Source organism: Fusarium redolens (genome assembly GCF_020744475.1).
Source record: "Fusarium redolens strain MPI-CAGE-AT-0023 chromosome Unknown BKA55scaffold_3, whole genome shotgun sequence".
Classification (NCBI taxonomy): domain Eukaryota; kingdom Fungi; phylum Ascomycota; class Sordariomycetes; order Hypocreales; family Nectriaceae; genus Fusarium; species Fusarium redolens.
In genome coordinates, this window is record NW_025763666.1 from 2,528,963 (window position 1) to 2,549,204 (window position 20,242).

Sequence of the window (20,242 nt, forward strand, 5' to 3'; positions counted from 1 at the left end):
ATCATATGGAGAACTCGAAACTGGGACTGAGTGTACTTCATCCGTATTGAATCATAAATTAGACTCAAGTGATTGAAAATCTCCACATCAGATATAAAAGCCTCAAGCTTCCCTTTAACATTCTGTGCAACATTGAAGAATTTCTAGGCTCTCAAGTCTATCAAGCCAGTGGTTCTATCAGGCCAGACACAAAGGCAGCCATGCATTCTTATACTCTCCTTACCACCCTCACGCTGGGCACAGCAGCTTCTGCTTACCAGCTCCCCCAAAACCTGAAATCCATCTACGATAACCATAAGGCAACTCTACCCCTATCCCTCGAAGATACAACTCTAATAACAGAACAGGCTGGCTCGTGCTCCAACCGCCTTTCCGACAGGTTCCCTGAGGGCGCTAGATACTGCGGTGATATCTCAGGGGCTATCTTCCTGAAAGGCTCAAACGGAAACTATGACAACATGGACATTGACTGCGATGGCGCAAATAACCATGCAGGTGCTTGCTCGAGCGATCCCTCCGGACAGAGTACCACTGCGTTCAAGGACACAGTCAACCATTACGGCATCCCTGACTTGGATGCGAATGTCCATCCCTACGTGGTTTTCGGCAACGACGGAGCCTCACCATCCTTCGATCCTCAGCAGCATGGCATTAAGCCACTGAGTGTCATGGCCGTTGTTTGCAACAGTGAAGTGGAAAGTCTTTCACAATGTATTTCAACAATTTCCTGCTAACATTGCATAGCACTACGGTATCTGGGGAGATACTAACGGAGGCACTTCCACCGGCGAAGCTTCAATATCTCTCGCTTCGCTTTGCTTTCCTAACCAGGGTCTCAATGGAAACATGGGACATGGTGAGAAGGATGTTCTATATATTGCCTTCAAGGGCGACGAGGCCGTTCCTGGAAAGAATGGTGCTGATTGGAAGGCCAAGAGCCGTGCTGATTTCTCGAGGAGCGTTAGGGCTCTGGGAGACAGGCTTGTTGCCAAGCTGCAGAGCTAGGACCTCTGCATATGAATTCACAGAGTGATTCTGACGACTTATTTCAGAGCTTTCAACCGTGTAATACATTTGATCAACGGCCAAACCACTCCTCTTTCTCATACATAAGAATGATGTACCTGAGGTTAGACAAGTTGCATTAATCAGGCTGAAAGGAATTATAATCAAAAACTGAAGGAACTAATATAAATCAGTATTCTCCTTCATACCCTAGGTCACTGTCTCTTATCTTGTCCTCCTGAAAGCATCTCTAGCAGATTCCTTCACCTTATTATCTGCTACCTCCTGCTCCGCGTGCCTCCTCTCCCTGTCCCCTTTCGCTTCCTTGTGTCTCTCCAACGCCTCCTGATACTTCTTCTGTGCCTCAACTTCACCCTTTTTCAGATCTTCGATTCTATCCGCTATCTCCTTATACTCCCTTTTCTCCATCATTTCAGCCTCAGTAATATTCTTGTTCATTTCGCGTAACTTCTCCGCTTGTTCGGCGAGGAGTTTCCTTGCCACGTCTGCTCTGTCTCTATTAGTCTTCACCTCTGCGTTTGCGATATTCTCTGCAGCCACCGCATGTTCCTCCCTTACGCGTGCCTCACTGGCTTCCTCTCGCTTCTTGACACTGTCTATGATATCGACAATGTATGGTGAATTTTCGTTAAAACGGTCGAGGACTCGACTCTGGTCCAATACAATACTAGCTCGATGATTGATAGCCGCCTTGACAGCTTCAGGACCCATGAAAGTCGCCATGGGAGCAAGTCTGTGCATTAGATATGGCGTTATGGCTTCTTTGAGAAGACTTCGGAGTTTCTCCTTGGCTGCCTCAGATGCTGCCGCAGGGTCGTAGTGGGCCGGCTCGTCGTCAATGATACTCGGAACGAGTCCCTTTTCTCGAGCCGCTTGTTCGATACCGTCTTGAAATTCGTTCAAGACATTATCCAACGTCTCAGCCGGGAGTGGATGGCGCGTGGCTTGCATTTCGGCTAGCTGTATCGTAAGGGCAGCTGCCTGTACCATTCTATCGCGACCAGCATTCCGACGGTCAGCGCGCATTTGCATTATCCAAAGATAGACAGCAAGTCCTGCGCTAAATATTGTTGCTACCCACCCGCTGGTTAACCCACCTGGTGTGTTTGTGAACCAGTCGTCTGATGGATCAGGGATAACTTCAGCACCTGATACTGACTCGATGTTCCCCGAATTCAGACTCGTCCTGGTGCCTTGGAAAGTCTTTGGATCTGCGGTGCCCTTGGAGTTGTACGGTGTAGCGAATGTAATGGCATAAGAGTAGGCGCCCCAGGTCCATTTCAAGAAGCCTTCACTATCAACACTGGAGTTCATTTTCGTCGCGTCAAGATAGATTCTGTAACAACTCTTTTCAGCCAAACCTGATCTTATATCCAGAGGTTAATTGCAGCTTACCTTCCAGTGGCACCATCTACTGTCATTTTGGTACTGGCAAGGTCTGCAGGGCTTTTGAAAGAGTACAGCCCTGCTACGAAACGGGGGTCAAACTGAGGCCCTGCATCTGCTGCCTGGAGAGCGGTTGTTATATCGTTATCACTGACGTTATACCCAGATTTCTCTAATACTTGTTGCGTAGATGAGTTTGATAATACACATGCTGTAAGCTGGCGCATGATTGGTCTGCCATGTGCTAGGTCATCGATCAAGTCTGTGATGTTCTTGTTGCCTGACGTGGCTCCAAGAAGACCTTGACCGTGAACATTCAATTTCGGAGGACTCATGGCCACTGTCTCTAACACATTGCCTAGAATGATAACATCGTAGGGTGTGTGGACAGCAGAAGCACCGCTAATGCTCAGCATGTGCTTGCCAGGCGCAAAGACATTGGTCGTTGCAAAGTAATGCAGGGCTAGGGTATGAGAAAAGGCTGGCAGGTTAATTCTCTGCAAACCTTTTTCAACTGAATCTGGAACCAGGGCAGAGGCCCCGTTGGCGATTTCCCCGAACCCAGGGGACCAGGCTTGAATGGATGCTTGCCAATCGTTGCTGTTCACCTGAATCCGTGCCACTAGACCCTCGTCCGAAACATTCTCGAATACTGACAGCCCTGACTTGTCGAGCTTCATTTCGTAGTTTGTTCGACCGTACATGGGCTTGCTTTTCGGGCCAGGGCCGCCTGACATCGGAGTCTCACTCCACTTCAACTCTGGCTTGAAGTAGTAATTCCAACTGGCCTTGGCAGCTTTGATCTTGAAAGTGAGGTCATTAGCCCCAAAGTCCCAGTTGACATCAGTGACGCGAAAGCCGCCACCAAACCCACCAAACCAAGTGCCATTGCCGAGGTCCGCGACAGCTCCAGAGTTGAGTTTGGCAGTCAAGTGAAAGCCTTCAGTGGGTGTCATAAGAGCAACAGACTTAAAGATCTTTTTATCCCCCCCGGGCACCTGCAGGGCCAAGATGGAGTCACGAAGAAACTTCTCAGCAAAGACATCGTGGCGAATGATGATGCTAGCAGTGTAGCCAGTCGGAATGGGGAAACTGTTGATGTCACCTGAGTTTGGAAGGTTGAAAGTGCGTTTCACATTGCCCGGTTCGAAGCCAGATCCCTGTGTTTGCATGTAGATGCTCAAGCACGCAACAGCCGGGTCTTTGTCGCTTGAATATACACTGAATGAAAGACTGCTGGGTGTGAGAAATGTAGCTTGTGGAACTGGCGTCTTGTTAACGACTGCGAGTGCGTATTGGATAGCGCTGATATTGGAGGGATCTTTGAACCACGCGGCCAGCTTGCCACGAAGACCAACTGAGAAGTCATCTGTAATGATCGGCGCGTTTGGCCCTTGCTGGGCCTTGACCTCTGGGGCGAGATCAATATCGTAAGTTGCCCCCTCTGCCGTAGTGGTCTCGAAATTGATCACTATGTGCAACTCGGCATCGGGATGCTCGTCAAACCGGATAACATTGCTACCGGAGCCCTGAACGATCACGTTAGTCCTTATTGGCTGTTCCATCACTCATGGGAAGTACTAACCTTGAACTCGTAAGCACCTGGACCCGAGCCAGATTTCGCGCTCACCACGCCGAGCGGAATGACTGCGTACAGGACGTAGGTGTTTAGCGGGATCTCACGGACAGGTCTTTCATTACCCGCAGCCGTCTTTTTCATAACCTGGCGCTTTCCGTTGAGTGGTATACACAAGGAAGCTTTTCCATCTCTTGTGAATTGTAAAGTTGGTGCTCCCAGACGAAGCCACCATTTCGTATTGTATTCTTCATCGTCTTCGTTATGGCTTGTAGTTATAAGCTCCACTGTGGTTGAAGTGACTGAGTTGGTCCAGATTCTTTGTAATACACTGTTTAGGGATTCCAGAGAGTAGCTGACAACGACGTCCCACCTGGCAGTAATCCCGACGGCGCTTTTGCAACCGTCAATGAGAGCGTCAACCGAAGGGAAGGCATCCATATTCGCAATGAATAGAAATGTAGATTTGGTAAGTAAATCGATTGGAGAGAATGGTGATTATGACTCCTAGGGAAACTGAGACTTTTTATTCGCGAACACAAGCTTAATCTTATTACCCATCCCATATAGCACTAAGTTGCGTAATGTCCTTGACTTGGATCGCTTAAAATGTAAAGAACAGCCAGGTCTATTTGGGCTGGTATGGAGAAGTCAAATGTTTCGCTCAAGCGCTGTTGGTGTCAATGAGTCTAGACACATCTGCGAAAGGCCAAACGTACGACATTGGGTTGACACAACAAGCCATCCCCAAGACACGCCACCACTATGACCCTTTTCGAGGCTTCTTTCATAAACCTGTACTGTTTTGGGCTGTCAAATGAGGGGATCTTCAGCCGCAAGTCTAATAGCGGCTAGATCTGTCTGACTCCAGCTAGCCATCAACAGCTGCAGAAACAAAGCTTGTGATTGAAAGTTAGTGTCTGACAGCTGAACGCAAATAAGCAATGTATATCTTTTGAGGGAATATTAGAGGTCCAAAGCTAGATGACGCTGATAGTACAAATACAGTTTCTACTACTGGTGGCATGCTAATAGTTGAAATCGAACTTCATCTTTTATCTATGTCAGGAAGAGCCATAATGACTCTTCAAGTGCTTAGAGCTTCTTTTCTATGGCAAAGGTGAGATAGTGCAAAACTGGATGGTTCTTTGACTCTGGCGTAGCCTAGACCGTCCCAATGTCTGGCCTGCCGGATTTCCGAGACAATTAGCAGTCACAGGTGACAGAGAGTGTTATTGGTTATCTTTTGATAATTTCTTCTGTAGCTGGAATGCTGACTGAACTGCTCTGGTGCATTATTTAAAGTTGAAACTGGCTGAGAGCTGAAGCTTGTGACGTGCCTAACCCGGAGCGTTATTAGGGGTAACGTCTGGGCAACGGTAGAGATTCACAAGGGCAACGGGTCTGACTTGGTTCTCTCTAGTATTTATCACATTTCAACTTGTGAGCGTCTTTACCCCGCTATGTGAAATGAATGTTAGGGGAAGGTTCATGGCTGGCTGATTGTGAGATTTCACTCTAGGTCTAAATTTGAGTTGACTGTCACATACCAAGGCGAAATGATGTTGAACAATTTAAGCTGGCGTACGCTCCGCGAGTAGGAAAAGTTAGGATTCATTGTTTTCAGGTTTGCGGAGGAGTGGTCATTATTCTGTCTCCTGGCACAGCTACCTTCGTTACAAAGACTCTCCATTCAAACTCATACAAACAGGATCACATTATATCACACAAGGCTGCATGCTATTTCATACTTCTGATTACTTATTTGTACTAATACAATCCCCAAAATGTCTAGCTACAAGTCCTTCACCACCGACTCTAAATGCCTAATCTTGGGGGGCTTGGAATACCGCCTCAGCAACGAAAACTTTGCTTCTTTCCGTGAGACCTTCATATTCACACATGAGGGTTCTGCCACAGTCTCGCAAGTCCAGGCTCAAGATTTCCATTTGCACACAAATTCCTTCTGGTATCCCCAGGACTTTCGCATCACTGTTGATGGCGACCCTGGCAAGACTGGAACAGCTACAACAGCTGCTGTCCCAGCACGAGGTGCATCTGGAGTCTGGCTCTCTTCCGCATTTATTCGTCCGCATTTCCCCTTTGCTATTAATGCCAAAGGCGGAGATGGGTGTGATGGAGTCGACGCAGTGGCTACGCACGGCACTGGAGGGAATGGAGGCAATGGCGGAGCTGGAGGCAAGGTCACTATGATATATAACGACCTTTTCAGAAACATACTCCGTGCAAGCCGCCAGGCCAATGAAGTCAAGACGCCAGGAGAGCGGAGACTTAGGATCCAGAGCTGGCTGAAGGCGTCCAGAAGGCAGCTGGTCGACACTCCCAGCCACAAGTACATTGAGGATAAGCTCAAGGCCCTCGAAGGTCTTATCGAAAAGTCTGCCAAGGCGGATCCTGATATTGAAGAAGCGTTCAGTGCTTTGAAAGAAGACCTTGATGGCTTAAGCTCCAAGTTTCGAGCCAGCATCAGCGTTGACGTTAGAGGAGGTGCTTATGGCATGGGAGGTGACGGTTCCCAGAAAGGTCATAATGGTGTCGCTGGATCACTGGGTAGTATCAACTCAACTCTTATGATCCAAGAGTCAATGACCAATTCCGCGGAAATGTTGGTTCACCCTGACCAAATCTCTATCGCCGTACTGGAACTGGAAAACCTGTTTTTTATCGGAACCTTGTCAACAATCCAGACCGCGATCAGACATGTTCAGACTGTGAAGGAACGCCTGTCATTCCTTGACTACTTGAAACCTCAAGATCAGCTGTTCAAGGCATATGTGGATAACGAGAGCCATTTACTAATCATACCATCCGGAGAAGAGGTACCGACATCCATAGCCTCCTTGAAAGTCAGCTTAGACAACGTTCGCGCTATTGAAAGGAAGCTTTACAATGGCTATGACTTCTACGGGCATGTGGCTACCTGGGTTCCATCGGGATCGTTCGAATTCTACAGCCATCAGTTAAACTCCGCCTTGGACGACTTGTCATCGATCCAAACCAACTACTTCAAGTATCAACAGATCGCCAAAGAGGAGGACAAAGCCAAGGAAAGGATCGCGTACGCTCGTGCAGCAGTTGATGTGGGAAAAAGGAGTTGCGGAGCAGACCTCGTTACTCTCAGTTCTCAGCTCAAGTCTTCTGCAAGTGCCATAGCGGTATTGCAGGAAGGTCTCCCGACAAAGCGTAAGGCTCTAGTCGAGAAGATCCGAGCTTTTTCACAAGACATCAAGAACTCATTCAACATCAGCATGGAGTCTTTTGTGAATGCTGCCTCCACCTTCGTCTTTGCCCCGGGCTTGGCTATGGGGGCTGTTCAGGCAGCTAGTCTCCTCCATACTGGCCTAGCAACCATCACTGATGACGCGGGTATACAGATAAGAAAGGAATTCGTGGTCAACAAGATTACAGTTATGTCGGCGGGCCTTGAAGGCCTGAAAGAGGCCATCGAGGCCGGCAGCGATGGCGCACTGACAGTGGATGATCCTGGAGCTGCTAAGCTCATGGCTAAAGAATCTGATATCCAAGATCTCCTGACCAAGTACCGAGAAACTCTTGGCAGTGAGAAGGTTCGCGCAGTGCGCGAGATGTTTGATGATTACCTGAAAGTTGTCATTGATAGGAACAATCTCGTCATCCATTATAATGCTTGCCTGGTTCTGTGGCTTACGACAAATTCAAAGCTTGTCTCCTACATTCAGACGGAGCGCAGTCTCGGTCGCGAATTCATTGAACAAATACACGATGAAATTCCCCAGCTAGCTGTCACCGTTGAGCGCAATTACATCGCTACCATCTCCACGGTAATGGAATTGCTCTACCGCACTACGAAGGCACTGTCTTATGTAACCTTGTCGGTCGAGCCCACAACGTTCACCAGACTTAGGGACCAGGGCTTTTTACAGGAAGGACTTGCAACAGCCTTGAAGGAAGAAAAGATCGACATTATCAAGAGATGGGCTAATGCCATCGAAGAGAGCAAAGCACTGAGACAACCTTTCGGGGGTGAAAACGATGCGGTCAAGTATGAATTGACTGAGGTCCAGCTGCAATCTCTACTCCTTGAGCCGGAGAGAAAGGACGGCGATTACGCAGTAATAATGGGCATACCAGCGGCTCGTAAAAAGACCTCGTTAGGCGAAAGTCCATTTGCAGGGTACGCAGATGTTCGACTTACAAGGGTGAGGTTTTACCTCGACGGTGTTCAAACAGCAAGCAACAAGCTCTAAGTAACGTTGGTACATGGTGGTACGGACGAAATGGTGGCGCCTGATGACCTGAGCCTCAAGTTCACTCACAACTCATCGACCATCAAGTTCCACTATGATATAAGCACAGGAAAGGTAATCACTGATGGGAATATGCAAGATGCAGTGGATCATATTTATGCTTTGCCGGGTCCGTTTACGTCCTGGAGGATTTCTATCAGTCAGAAGTATAATCAAGGGCTGGATCTATCCAATGTTAGTAATGCTTGGTTTGAGTTTTCTGGACTCAGTAGAAGTTTTTTATAATGTCTATCCTCAATAAGCCTTAAGGGTGGAAAGCATATTATATAATATTACTTTAGTCGCCATATAAGGCAAGTGATTATTCTTCCTCTAGGAAAGAGCAGTAAGTTTCGACTTTCAAGTCTGAACAGATTCTATGTTTGTAGGGCCAAGGCATATAGTTGCGTCATATGTTGCCCGGAGCTTTCTAGTGATAATCTTTTGCCCGTGATTTGAGGCAAGAGCATGGTCAACACTTATCTTACCGTACCGTTGATCAGGGTCTTATCCAGCTATTACTGAGCATCGGCCACTGGCGGTAGCAATGTTGTAGCAATAAGGCAGAAGCGATTGGCGGATTGTTTAAGCTGTAATTGGACGGTTATATATCTGGCTAAATCTATATCTCGTCACCTGTCAGGCTGGCGCGTCATCACTGCGGCACGGTTGATCAGGGCGTACCCTTTTAGGAACTCAGGGTCTAAGCTGATGTCACTGTGGCATTGACGTCGAATCGTTGTGTTTTGCGTTGAAGTTTGTAGGTGTCCTTGGGGAAACGATAATCGATATGACATTGCCATGGCAAATCTTCTCAGTTGAATTATGATGATCCACAATATGGGTGCTTCTGTGATAGGGATCGATCACCATGATGTTTCTCTATATAAAAATGTCCTGTGTCTTCTAATGTTGAACTTGAAGCCGAGAACACAAAACAAAAACTAAGATTTTATCATATCACTTATAAAAGTCCACTTTCAGACCATAAAAACTCATCCATATCACCAACATCTTAAAATACAACATGGCTCCTAAGTTGGTATTTCCCCATAATTCGATCGTATTTTAGTACTGACAGTACCTCAGCTCCAAGCGCCGTTTCTCCCTCAGTGCCCTCTCACCCGCTTCAAGGAGATACAACAAGATCATGAGCGAGCGACCCGACAACCGTCGATCTGTCGACACTACAGTCACTACTTCAACACTTGGCGGTATCCCTGTCACGGAGGTCGAGAACCATCTTGTTGACCCGGCGTATCGTTGGACGACCGCAAATCGAGTTGGCTAAGTCTTTCAAAGAGATCGTGATTTGTTGTTTGATGCGATAGCGCGATGATACCAGTCGGTAGATACCTATGTACACTAGTTGAAGATTTAAAATTGAACTGTCTTTTCCATTCAATTCCGAAGCACACAGCCCTTACTCATCTCTCTATTGGAGTTTCTAGTCTATATCACCTGAAAGCAGGTTCCGGCTGAGACCCATAAGGAATAATCCTAACCATGTGCCTCCTCTCATTATCCTGGAAATCCGGCACAGCTGAATGAGCAGTTCCCCTCTGATCCCAAACCACAACCGTACCCTTCTCCCACTTGATCCTACAGCTAAAGTCCATACTTCTGATGTGATTCTTCAAAAACGACAACACGTGATCTGACTCTTCTGGTAGAAAGCCTTCCACCTGGCGAGCAATCGTGGGGTTCACAAATAGTGATGGTTGGCCAGTGACGGGGTGTTTGATGACAAGAGGGTGCGTCGCGTTGATAGCTTCTGCTAGAGCACGTTCTTGACCGACTCGTCGTACTTCACCTTCTGAAGCCGATGTGTGATGAAGCTGGAGACCATGAAGAGTCTCTCTGAACGCAGGCGAGAGAGCTTCGTAGGCTGCGGTAAGGGAGGTGAATGCAGTGTCGCCACCGCCTGATTCGGGGATCTCGAGCACCCAGAAGAACGTGGTCGAGGGTACGTTCGGGGTGAAGGTTTGGTCAATATGCCAGAGATCATATGTCGTCCGGGGACCTAGAAGCTTTCTCAAGTTGCCGCTGTATTTTATCAGTAGGCTTGTCACCCATGAATAGATACTGTTAAGGTACTCACGTCTTCTCATCGGCATAGACAACATGGAACTCTGGCCCTGTGCCCTTCGGATATCCCATGGTAGGATGCTGGTGAAGCGGTCCATAATGCTTAACAATCTCCCGCTGTCTATCAAACCCAATATCCGCAAAATCCTGATCCCTCTACCCAAGAATCAGTACATCCATCAACCCTCTCATGTCAATTAAACTCACAAAAACAACAACACCACGTTCAGCAGCCAACAAAGCCAACTCATCAAGACCCTCCCTCCCTAGCCCACTAATCTGCACACCCCGGACTTCGGTGCCAATACGTGGGGTAATATTAGCCGTCGTAGCGCCCTTTAGCAAATTCGCTTTGGCGGGATCAGCCCGAAGACCTGGTTCTGCAGCTTCGAAGAGGGGTACAGCTACAGGTGCGTTGTAGCCATCAGAGCGGGTAGGAAGATAAGCGGGATAAAGCGGTTCAGAAGACATGTTTTTGGCTTTGGAAGTAGTGAATTGAATGTGCAGGCTACGTCTTAGATATCTCCGCCTTCGGATGGTGTAACCCGAGTGTATCGGGGCTTGTCCGATTGTTTTAACTAAGAGAGGAGATTTGGACAAGGTTGGGGACTCGTTATTTGCAGGGCTGAAGACGTAAGCGGATGAATGTACCCGTACTGACGACCTAGCCAATTATTACTCTTGTATTATGAGATAGCAGTGGGGTAATCTCATGGTGTTTCTGCTAAATCGGACCCTTAATCATGACAAACACGGTAGTTTACTCGATGGCTCCGATCTTAGTACCCCTGACTCGTGATGTTACGATATTTATAGTCTAAGCTCGTCATGGCTGCCATTTTTCATAGAACAGTACTTGCCGGAGCTCTAGAACGTCTCTAGCCCAGAGTCAAATGTGGCGGACGGGTATTCTCTAAATATTCCATCGGACCCCAAGTGTCGATCATTTCTCAACTCCTCTTTTTCATTCAACGGTCTTTGTCTTTTGAGGATCAAAATGTCGACGCCGGCGAGTCTACGCAATGATACTGTCTCTGAGGACAGGGAGGCAATTGCGTATGTAGAGTCGACGTCGTGGTTGGCGAAAGTTCATCCGTATTTTAAGAACCCGGCTCATGTCTTGGTACTCAAGCTTGATTGCTTATTACTGGTTTGGGCGTTCATTGCAGGTCTTTTCAAGGTATTAACTCGCAACTGATACTCTTTCAAGTGATGTTGACGGTTATAGGATATGGATCAATCCGCGACGACAGCTGCATATGTCTCAGGGATGAAAGAGGACCTAAAACTCTACGGCAATGAATTGGTGGAATTTACGACTTACTTCTCCATCGGATACGCTCTCTTCATCGTCCCATCACAACTCATCCAGACTCGCGTTCGACCCTCGTTATTCCTGCCGCTCTGTGAGATTGTCTGGGGTTTATTCACACTCTTCACCTATAGAGCTCCAAATGCGAAGACCGTCTTTGCGCTACGATTCTTCCTCGGTGTTTTTGAGTCTACATCGTGGCCTGGCATCGTGAACTTGATCTTCAACTGGTATGATCACTAATCGAAATCCTCCAGCTTCATACGTTACTAACTTACTGCTAGGTATCGTCCCGAGGAGCTGGGAAAACGACTGGCCATCTTTGGCGTCAGCGGCGTAGCAGGAAACATGTTTCTCGGCATCGTCCAAGCCGCTCTCTACAGAAACCTCAACGGCGTGTCTGGTCTTGCTGGTTGGCAGTGGCTTTTCATTATCAGTGGTATAATGACTATTTTCTGGGGTCTCGTCGGTCTTGTCATCATTCCAGACTCGCCTGCCATCACCCGAGCTCTTTGGCTGTCCGAATCTGAACGAAAACTGTGTCGTCTTCGAATGAGCGACAGCGGCGTCAAGACCTCCAGAATCATCCCTTTCAAAGCCCTTGTCCAAAAAATGAAACTTCTCGTCCTCAGCCCGCTCTCATATCTCTTCCTCGCGGGCTATCTTCAATTCGCATGGAGTCAACGCGCAAACGCATATTTCCTCCTCTTCCTAAAAGGTCTCCAAAACGCCGACGGAACACCCCGCTACTCAGTCTACACCGTCAACCTTATCCCACTTGGTGGCTACGCTATAAGTATAGTCTGCAACATTGGTCTTAACGCCCTCAGTGATTGGAAAGCCTGGCGCTGGCAAGTCAGCGTCGGCGCCGCCACTTTGCAACTCATCGCGACCTCGGTTCTTTCCGGGTGGCCCGATTCGTGGCGGACTATCATGGCTTTCTATTTTCTCACTTTTGCTACGGCTGCTTGGGGCTATGCCCTTCTCGCATGGTTGGCGGAGATACTGAGGAAAGAGCCTGAAGTGAGGTCTATTTTGGTGGCTATTGCTGTTACGCTTGTTTATGCTGGACATGCTTCTATCCCACTTCGTGCTTGGCGGGTTAGTGATTCACCAAGATATCCTGTTGGTTTCCCGTTGGCTGCTGCGTTTAGCGTTGGAAGTATCGTGGCTATTATGGGGATGTGGTTTTATGTTCGGAAATATCCTGATATTGTTACTTGGGGCCTGGATGCTGAAGGTGCCAAGATCCGTGGCGAGGAGGAGGCTATCCCCAGAGACAACGACCACAAGGGTCCGCTCGAGAGGAGCGATCGAATTTAGCCTCTGATAAGATCAACAGCCAAACATCATATATGCGACATGTTAGTAACACGTCAATGTAATTCATGACCAAAGCACATCTCATAGTCCCAAACACTCAAATACTATGGATATCAGTACTCTATACAAGCTCACATTCAATAAGGTTCTCAACACTAGCAACTCCACACTTCCAAAACTTGACGATCTTGAGGTTCAGCCCGCTTCCCTCAATCAGCTGGTACCAATTATCCTCTGTACGCTCGAGAGCTGAAAGCTGCGTCATCATGAGAATATCACCAGCTGTAGCCTCCCAGTAGGCTCCTGTGCGTGGAATAACACACTCGAAGATAAGAAGTTTGCTGTAACCAGGCTTCATGGCTTCTGCTAGACGAGCCAAGATTTTTTGACATATGTCGTCTGGCCAATCGTGGAGAATCGAGTGCATGAAGTATGCTCTAGCACCCTTGACAGGTTGCTCGGTCAGGAAATCATGCGGCATCAATTCTATCGAGGGATCGATATCCTTCACGTCGTTGATCACGACTGGAAGGTCCTGAAGAATCAATTTCTTGGTCAAATTGTCAGTAGTGGCTATGTTTGCGTCACATGTGAAACTCACTCCCGGGTGATTGGGATAAAACTTCTTGAACTCGTGTATATCGTGACCAAGGCCTCCTGCAACATCGACTAGTAGCGGGGCATCAGGCTCTTCGTCCAATTTTGGGAAAAGGGTTTCCTCAACAGGATAGATCGATGCATGCATCCAGGGCAATCGACCTTGTCTGTAGCCGCCCACTGTCCGGGGTGAGTATATATACTTGCATCTAAGGGCTGCAGGTGTACGCACTATGATTATTTGTTTGAGGGCCAAGTCCAATAGACCGCAAATACTCGAAGCAGTTCGGCAGTTTTGTGTTATAAGACACGTGCATGGCAGTGTGAGTCGCATCAGTTGGGTTCTTCCACTTGGTCTGCCGGAGAAACTTGTAAAACTCGATTGGGCTGCGACCAATCCCGCCGAGTCTTGGAGATATCATTAACTTGGCCGTGGGGATGATTTATCAGTACTACTTACAGAGCAAGATAACCATCACCAATGACATCGAGACTCAATGACTTGGTGAAACTCGAAAGTTTGTACTCGTCTTGCGCGACTTCTTCAAGGTGTCCCATGGCGGCAGCATGGCGTAAGAGACGCCCTATCAGCACCACATGTTAACTATAGCTGATGCATGATGAAATTAAATACTGACTGACCTAGTAAAATGGAATCTATGCCTAGAGATCTCGCAAGGTCTTCCGCCTTTTGTGCCGTATCAGCACCGTTCTTAACCATGAGCTTCCAGAGTCCTATGTCAACTCCAGTGATGAGTACTGCATTTAATCCGGGCTTCCAGTTGTCAGCTTGTATGACCATCTAACAACGAGATCAACGTACGTCAGCCCATGTATGCTGTACCATGATCTCGCGGGGTGTCTGAAGAGAGTGGACGAGGGTCCGAGCTTTGACAAGCATCGTCTGCCGGATGTTCTCGTCTCCATGATTAAGATCTCTTTGGAGAGTGGATAACTCCTGAATCAGGTCTCCTACGGCATCGATATTTCCGGGACGCGTTGCAAACGAGAGATCGACCGAATCAGCCATGGCGCAGGTAGTAGGCAAGTTTCGTGGGAATGAAGAACAGGAAAACTCCCAGGAGTAACAGCAAAGGGATATACGTCTGGCAAACAAACAGTCGAGTTCCACTTATATTTAACCAAGGTATCTCGGTTAGCCACTATCCAGGTGATATGGCGATGATTGGAGGGGTTGGTCCGTCGGACAGGGTAATGTTTGTTGGTTCTGGCCTGCACGTACGATGCCAAGTCTTTCCAGGCCTTTCTCATCATGTCAATGATGTTCCCGAGTCCAGCCACCAATGATATTACAAAGTGGCACAGGGAACAGGTTGTCCGACTCCACAAACATGTTGGTTGTACCCATGTTTACTGTTGGTTGTGCTGCTAAAAAAGGAATGTCATGAAATTGTTTATTCCTCAACGCAGCTTGTTTAGCAACTCTTGAGGAGATAAAAAAAAAAAAAAAAACTGGTGTTCTTTTTGGGTTCTCTTAGGTGTAGGCGAATGAGTATATATGTGTGGTCTGAACTCGAGGCTGAAATGAACTTTCACGGAACCACTCCTGACCTAGCATTTGAGTGCAGGTCAAGTGTCCGGGGTAAGAGGTCCGAGGTTTGCAAGTTGTCTCACATGTGTGATATCACATCTCAACTGCATGGCATCTACCTTACGGTGTTGGGTCGACAATAGCTCTGCACCCTGTAAATTATCCCCGAGGCGAGGTTTGTTTGTTGGTTTACATCAAGCATGATGCAACAGGCAACCAACAAGAGAGATTAATTATATGCGAAAAAAAAAAGGATGACTCCGTCACTGTTTGTTTTTGTTAAATGGTGAAGGACACCATGTTGCAAAGAACAGACACTCTCAATATGACGGCCATATTCTAGCGCTATTGCACCTGAATTGAAACCTTCGACAACATGGAAGACAAGGGACCAATGATAATTGCAGTTTGCTGGACATTCACAGTCTTGGCGCTTCTCTTTGTGATTGCTCGCCTCTTCGTTCGTGGAGCTGTCCATCGGGCGCTCTTCATCGACGACTATTTCATCATTCTGTCAATTGTAAGTTACCCGTCAAGTCCTCTATTTGTCACATGATCTCTCTATTGACCAATTTACAACAGATATGCGCTATTCTTTCCAATATTTTCGTTACGATGTCTGTATCCTGGGGCAATGGCAAACACTTCGATGTCTTGAACCTAGAACAGAAACAAAACACTATCAAGTGGATGATGGCCGCGTATGTCCCAGGAATCGAAACACTCGGGTTCCCTAAACTCGCCGTCATCGCTCTACTAGCCAGACTTCTCATGCCTAACAAAATGCACCTGGTAATCCTGTGGAGCATGGGCATAATTTGCTGTCTCTCTCTCACGGCCATGGTCACCACCTTGCTTTTGCAATGCAGTCCTCCAAGGGCCCTGTGGACCTTGGCAATGCCACGGAACTGCTTAGCACCATCTAAACTGGAGGGGCTGGCGTTTTGGGCAAGTTGTTAGGCTTCAAGTCTCATCAGGCCCTGATACATGAACTGACCATTTGCTAGCAATATCTGCATTCTTGGACTTCTACCTTGCCGTGTACCCAGCAATTACTCTTTGGAAGCTACTCATGCCTTTAAAGAAAAAGCTAATACTAAGTCTTGCACTTGGCATGGGAGTGGTGTAAGTGCGAGTCTATCATGGCCTCTAGCTTTTGGACTTACACATGTAGATGCGGCGCCATTGGAATTGTTAAAGCAACAGGAGTTCCAACACTAGCCAGTCAAGACGTTAGCTGTAGGTCGTTCTCAGGACTTCACCCATTCGAACTCGGGCACTAATAATAAGCCTTAGACGATTTATGCGACCCTCTGTATTGGACATCGTAAGTGAATTCATCCAGCTCGCACACGAAAAGCCATCAAGTAACTTACAAACTTCAAAGTGTCGAAGGCAATCTGATCATCATAGCAGCCTGTATACCAGTGCTTCAACCCATTCTTGAGATGTTCAAGGGACGCAACATCTGGAGCACCAAGAAAGGTTCTAGTAAGCACCAATACGAAGACTACAGCAAGCAAAGCGGACAGCAGCAACCTGGCATTGAGCTCCAAGACAAACCAAGAAAGAAGGTTGATACTTACGGTTTTACCATTCAAGGCAAGGAAGGGAGTGAGGAAAACATGGTCGATCCCGACAAGATATCCCGCACTACTTCGTCCAGGCCAGAGAGTCCCAAGGAAGGCATAGTCAGGACTGATCAGGTTAATATCAGTTATGATGGAGGAGAGGGAGGTCCAACATCTGCGGCTACAAGATGGGCTGCTGTATAAAGATGTCAGCGCCTTCATCACCTTTGCCAGACGCCGGGAATGATGTGACCAATGGTGCTTGGTGAGCAGCTTCCACTACTTTGGGGATTGTGTATAGTAGCTTAATATTTCACGTTTATCACAATTAAAAGGCCCTTGAGGTTATGCGTCACGTTGGTGCACTGTACGTGTATCAGTGGGGCAGATGCACTTTTGGTGGTGGTTGCTGGCAGATAATCACCTGTTGGAGCGCACTTGGGTGGCCTTTGTTGAACGCCACCTTATAGAAGATATTCATCTCGGAATACCGGAGAGCCAGATATCTCCGGCTGTTCGTCAGGCTGGGGAAGACTATTGGAGCTACACGTCCAGTTAGCACTAGCACAAAGATCACATGAAGGCATCAGGCATACACATTCCGCGAGTCTGCGAAGTCCTCAGCGTCGGGCAAGTGATGAAGACAAGGGATATCTACGACTGCAAGAGTTTGAGCAGTAGCCATTTTGTTAACTTGGCGAGGTAGAAGAGATAACTTGATCGGCCTGGTTACCATATCCGTTTCTGCATTCAATTCTCGCTATCTTGATCATAGAGCTGGCTCTCAATTGTTACACTTTCTCCTCGCGTATACGATTGCGTACCTACGGGTAGTCACCACTAACATTTCCAGAGCGCGAATATGGGTTGCTCAGTTAGTGATGACCAGCCATGGGTAGGCCCTTCTTGTATAAATTACCTTGAAATGAGGGGTTGCTGCCTGGTTCAATGCATGTTGGTTGTTGTATTTGTTGTTGGTCGTTGGCCCCAGGCAATCGATCAGCTGAGGGAAACCGTGGATACCCCACTCGTCCAAACTGCGAATTTCCGCCACAGCGAATAGCAATATTTTCACCCTTAGACCTCCACGAACCCCAGAAAACTGTATCACATTGACGTGGAAGACCTTGATAGCCCACCATATTAATGGATCTGACATACCATAATACAGCTGCAGATAGGAGGCTGATCAAAGATTATTGATAGCATCCTTAGCTGTTATCTTACTATAAGCCTCCCTGGCTTAGCAGCTTAAAAGTAATAGCTATATCTTAATAGCTTTTAGAATTAGCTAAATTGAAAATACAGGTTATAGTAAGCAACTAAGCCAAGATATTGAAGACAACTTTCCTTTATAGGATTCATTAATTTAAACTATTAGAAGCTACTTATGTACCTATTACTTGCTAGACTTGGTTTTAGTGCACTATTGCTATATCCAGGATCGAATTGCCGATCCAGTACCGCTGCAGGTAGAGGTTCGCTACTCCAGAGAGAAACGAAGCCAAAAGCCAATTAAAGCTCCACAAACTGAGGTTCCAAAATATCAGTCCGGTTTAAATACCAAGCCTGGAGTATACCTTCCATGTGCCAATCGATCCCTTTTGCATCAGTTGATCGGGCAGTTTCAACTGCCTCTGGCCACTCGACGCCCCAATCTAGATCCCTCCACTTGATCCTAAAAGGAGACGGACAATCGTTCATCTGTTGTGAGAATCTTGATCGAAAGTCCGGTTCTTGTATTTGCTCATCGTCAAGAGACTTGAGAGCCTTCCAGAGCCTGTGCCTGTTGGCCATGTAAACCTCGGAGCAAGACTCCGGGCAGAGATTGACGTGGCAAATAGTAGGGATCCGTGGTTTCTGAGCTTGGGCTGTTGCAAGCTCGGACCTCCATGCAAGAAGCTGAGCTTTTACTGATTCGGCGTGCGCCGGATGGTAGGGTTGAGATCGAGACGCGCTCGTCAGATGTTGGTTGAAATGGCTGTTCCGATATCCGGTGTAACACAATGGTCCTATCCTGTCATCATTAAGTAATAGGGAACGCTGCCAAAAAGCATATCCTATAGCATCAATATCTTCAACAGGGATGCAAGCAACGGAGCTGGCAGGTGTCTTCACTTCCACAGTGTGCGAACCACGGAATACGTTAAACCAAATCCCAAAGTCTTCCAGTCCCCAGTCCTCAAGAAACAGGTCGTCAAGAGCCGAAAGGAGAGGAAGAATAGACTGAAGATCCTTGACCAAAAGGTCTTGATCCGTACTTATCGAGGGCCTTTCGAGGATGACGTTCTTGACTTGCTTCAAATCATCCACGTGATATTGTCCTATGTCCCAGTGGCAACCTGAGAGTAGCAAGCCAGGCTCAAGACACGGATATGGCGTGTGAGCCTCCCCCGGAAGGCCAGATCCGTAATCGCTATCATCCGCTCGAGGGAAAGATTCTATTGTATAAGGGACGTAGAGACGATCTCGGCCGGGATGGAACCAAGTCCTTGGTCCGGCTGTTCGTGTCGCGAAAAAGAGTCGATAGCCCCAGTCAACGAGCGCTTGTCGTGACTCTGAGCATACATGCAAAAACACAGGTATCTCGGCGTCGCTGTACAAACAAGATTTGCGGGTCAATTCGAATGCGAGTTCAGGATAGTCGACCAGCCAGTCCGTGGGAATGCGTGGTGTTTCCTCTGACGGCTGCCAAGGTTCGTAGAGAGGCCGGTTGGAAGTGAACCCGTACGCTTCTAAGCATGTCTGCTTGTATGAGTCATTATATGCTGCCCATGGAATTCTATGTCGCCAGTTATGTGCGAAACCTGCCAGGTCGGCGTGTAGCTTCAGATCCGGCATTTCAACTAGCATCTGATTGTAAAACTTTTCGAATGCGTAGTCGAAATAGCTGTCGTAATCTTGGTCGATCCAAGCCCGCTTCTCCTTGATATCAACTGGCCCTTCTTCTACACGAACGACCCGGCGAGGGGTAGCGAGGACGTAGATCGAATGCCTCAGATCATACGGGAGATACCTAAATAGGTGAAATGTGTCTAGTTTCGGTTTTGTATTAGACGTATCATCCTGAGCTCTGGAGCACGGATTTCGTTCAGTCTCGGTCATCTTAGTATTGGGACGTCTGATTGATCAGAAGGCTGATTGGATGTGTGTAGAGGCAGAAGAAGCAGGAATTCCCATAGAGGACAGTCAGTGGACCTAGAAGACGACCTTTAGAAGTAAATATTGTTCAAAGCAATTTGAAATGGACAAGTCTGCTCAAAGAACCTTGATTCTGCGACGAAGGAGAGGAGCGGTAAGCATAACTAAGCCCAGGCAGCATACCCACTATAACAGAGACGATCTACCAATAATATGGGCCTGGCTTTCAACAGCGGCTTCCAAAGGCCCCGATCCAATCGATCGACAAGGCGCCAATAAACAAGGGATTTTGCATACAGTGCTACGCAGGACTATCAGGTTGTAGTGAGCTACGTACGGGAGCAATGGTACATATTGTGGACGATTTCACCCTTAGTCTCAAGC

At 47.5% G+C, this 20,242-nt stretch overlaps 10 protein-coding genes across 10 annotated transcripts; 5 read left to right on the plus strand and 5 right to left on the minus strand.

Annotated features, from left to right (window-relative positions):
- The first annotated feature begins 88 nt into the window (after positions 1 to 88).
- BKA55DRAFT_252296 (fungal chitosanase of glycosyl hydrolase group 75-domain-containing protein) lies at positions 89 to 802 on the plus strand. The gene is made up of 2 exons (XM_046185366.1): positions 89 to 299; positions 348 to 802. The coding sequence occupies exons 1-2, from the start codon at positions 201 to 203 to the stop codon at positions 732 to 734; spliced, it is 486 nt and encodes a 161-aa protein (XP_046054208.1). The 5' UTR covers positions 89 to 200; the 3' UTR covers positions 735 to 802.
- A 329-nt stretch (positions 803 to 1,131) lies between these two features.
- Positions 1,132 to 4,485, minus strand: BKA55DRAFT_252300 (uncharacterized protein). Its single transcript, XM_046185367.1, has 3 exons — positions 3,998 to 4,485; positions 2,422 to 3,941; positions 1,132 to 2,362 (listed from the first exon to the last, which is right to left on the minus strand). Exons 1-3 carry the CDS (start codon positions 4,427 to 4,429, stop codon positions 1,231 to 1,233), a joined length of 3,084 nt encoding a protein of 1,027 aa, XP_046054209.1. The 5' UTR covers positions 4,430 to 4,485; the 3' UTR covers positions 1,132 to 1,230.
- A 1,130-nt stretch (positions 4,486 to 5,615) lies between these two features.
- On the plus strand, positions 5,616 to 8,556 carry BKA55DRAFT_559080 (uncharacterized protein). Its single transcript, XM_046191908.1, has one exon. The coding sequence runs from the start codon at positions 5,776 to 5,778 to the stop codon at positions 8,233 to 8,235; it is 2,460 nt and encodes an 819-aa protein (XP_046054210.1). The 5' UTR covers positions 5,616 to 5,775; the 3' UTR covers positions 8,236 to 8,556.
- Positions 8,557 to 9,301: 745 nt separating this feature from the next.
- Positions 9,302 to 9,565, plus strand: BKA55DRAFT_685943 (uncharacterized protein; the record flags this gene model as incomplete). The annotated part of the gene is made up of 2 exons (XM_046198873.1): positions 9,302 to 9,312; positions 9,364 to 9,565. The coding sequence occupies 2 exons, from the start codon at positions 9,302 to 9,304 to the stop codon at positions 9,563 to 9,565; spliced, it is 213 nt and encodes a 70-aa protein (XP_046054211.1).
- A 26-nt stretch (positions 9,566 to 9,591) lies between these two features.
- On the minus strand, positions 9,592 to 10,928 carry BKA55DRAFT_559082 (uncharacterized protein). Its single transcript, XM_046191909.1, has 3 exons — positions 10,570 to 10,928; positions 10,376 to 10,518; positions 9,592 to 10,320 (listed from the first exon to the last, which is right to left on the minus strand). Exons 1-3 carry the CDS (start codon positions 10,831 to 10,833, stop codon positions 9,732 to 9,734), a joined length of 996 nt encoding a protein of 331 aa, XP_046054212.1. The 5' UTR covers positions 10,834 to 10,928; the 3' UTR covers positions 9,592 to 9,731.
- A 704-nt stretch (positions 10,929 to 11,632) lies between these two features.
- On the plus strand, positions 11,633 to 12,997 carry BKA55DRAFT_503258 (major facilitator superfamily domain-containing protein; the record flags this gene model as incomplete). Its single annotated transcript, XM_046186992.1, has 2 exons — positions 11,633 to 11,904; positions 11,959 to 12,997. 2 exons carry the CDS (start codon positions 11,633 to 11,635, stop codon positions 12,995 to 12,997), a joined length of 1,311 nt encoding a protein of 436 aa, XP_046054213.1.
- A 121-nt stretch (positions 12,998 to 13,118) lies between these two features.
- BKA55DRAFT_590752 (S-adenosyl-L-methionine-dependent methyltransferase) lies at positions 13,119 to 14,624 on the minus strand (the record flags this gene model as incomplete). The annotated part of the gene is made up of 6 exons (XM_046195139.1): positions 13,119 to 13,547; positions 13,599 to 13,774; positions 13,827 to 14,002; positions 14,055 to 14,178; positions 14,237 to 14,369; positions 14,418 to 14,624. The coding sequence occupies 6 exons, from the start codon at positions 14,622 to 14,624 to the stop codon at positions 13,119 to 13,121; spliced, it is 1,245 nt and encodes a 414-aa protein (XP_046054214.1).
- An 898-nt stretch (positions 14,625 to 15,522) lies between these two features.
- On the plus strand, positions 15,523 to 17,028 carry BKA55DRAFT_718958 (uncharacterized protein; the record flags this gene model as incomplete). The annotated part of the gene is made up of 6 exons (XM_046200949.1): positions 15,523 to 15,666; positions 15,729 to 16,101; positions 16,154 to 16,271; positions 16,321 to 16,385; positions 16,443 to 16,473; positions 16,534 to 17,028. 6 exons carry the CDS (start codon positions 15,523 to 15,525, stop codon positions 16,919 to 16,921), a joined length of 1,119 nt encoding a protein of 372 aa, XP_046054215.1. The 3' UTR covers positions 16,922 to 17,028.
- Positions 17,029 to 17,181: 153 nt separating this feature from the next.
- Positions 17,182 to 17,402, minus strand: BKA55DRAFT_685948 (uncharacterized protein; the record flags this gene model as incomplete). Its single annotated transcript, XM_046198874.1, has 2 exons — positions 17,182 to 17,260; positions 17,314 to 17,402. 2 exons carry the CDS (start codon positions 17,400 to 17,402, stop codon positions 17,182 to 17,184), a joined length of 168 nt encoding a protein of 55 aa, XP_046054216.1.
- Positions 17,403 to 18,099: 697 nt separating this feature from the next.
- BKA55DRAFT_559084 (uncharacterized protein) lies at positions 18,100 to 20,201 on the minus strand. The gene has a single exon (XM_046191910.1). The coding sequence runs from the start codon at positions 19,820 to 19,822 to the stop codon at positions 18,233 to 18,235; it is 1,590 nt and encodes a 529-aa protein (XP_046054217.1). The 5' UTR covers positions 19,823 to 20,201; the 3' UTR covers positions 18,100 to 18,232.
- Positions 20,202 to 20,242: the final 41 nt, after the last annotated feature.

What these genes read in the sequence shown, in the direction of transcription:
- BKA55DRAFT_252296 (XM_046185366.1), top strand. Translation starts at nt 201, where the DNA reads ATGCATTCTTATACTCTCCTTACCACCCTCACGCTGGGCACAGCAGCT. An exon ending in CCATCTACGATAACCATAAG is followed by an intron (nt 300 to 347) that starts GCAACTCTACCC and finishes ATAACAGAACAG; the next exon opens with GCTGGCTCGTGCTCCAACCG.
- BKA55DRAFT_252300 (XM_046185367.1), bottom strand. Translation starts at nt 4,429, where the DNA reads ATGGATGCCTTCCCTTCGGTTGACGCTCTCATTGACGGTTGCAAAAGC. An exon ending in CAGGTGCTTACGAGTTCAAG is followed by an intron (nt 3,942 to 3,997) that starts GTTAGTACTTCC and finishes GTGATCGTTCAG; the next exon opens with GGCTCCGGTAGCAATGTTAT. An exon ending in GTAGATGGTGCCACTGGAAG is followed by an intron (nt 2,363 to 2,421) that starts GTAAGCTGCAAT and finishes GAGTTGTTACAG; the next exon opens with AATCTATCTTGACGCGACGA.
- BKA55DRAFT_559080 (XM_046191908.1), top strand. Translation starts at nt 5,776, where the DNA reads ATGTCTAGCTACAAGTCCTTCACCACCGACTCTAAATGCCTAATCTTG.
- BKA55DRAFT_559082 (XM_046191909.1), bottom strand. Translation starts at nt 10,833, where the DNA reads ATGTCTTCTGAACCGCTTTATCCCGCTTATCTTCCTACCCGCTCTGAT. An exon ending in AACGTGGTGTTGTTGTTTTT is followed by an intron (nt 10,519 to 10,569) that starts GTGAGTTTAATT and finishes ATTCTTGGGTAG; the next exon opens with AGGGATCAGGATTTTGCGGA. An exon ending in GTCTATGCCGATGAGAAGAC is followed by an intron (nt 10,321 to 10,375) that starts GTGAGTACCTTA and finishes GATAAAATACAG; the next exon opens with CGGCAACTTGAGAAAGCTTC.
- BKA55DRAFT_559084 (XM_046191910.1), bottom strand. Translation starts at nt 19,822, where the DNA reads ATGACCGAGACTGAACGAAATCCGTGCTCCAGAGCTCAGGATGATACG.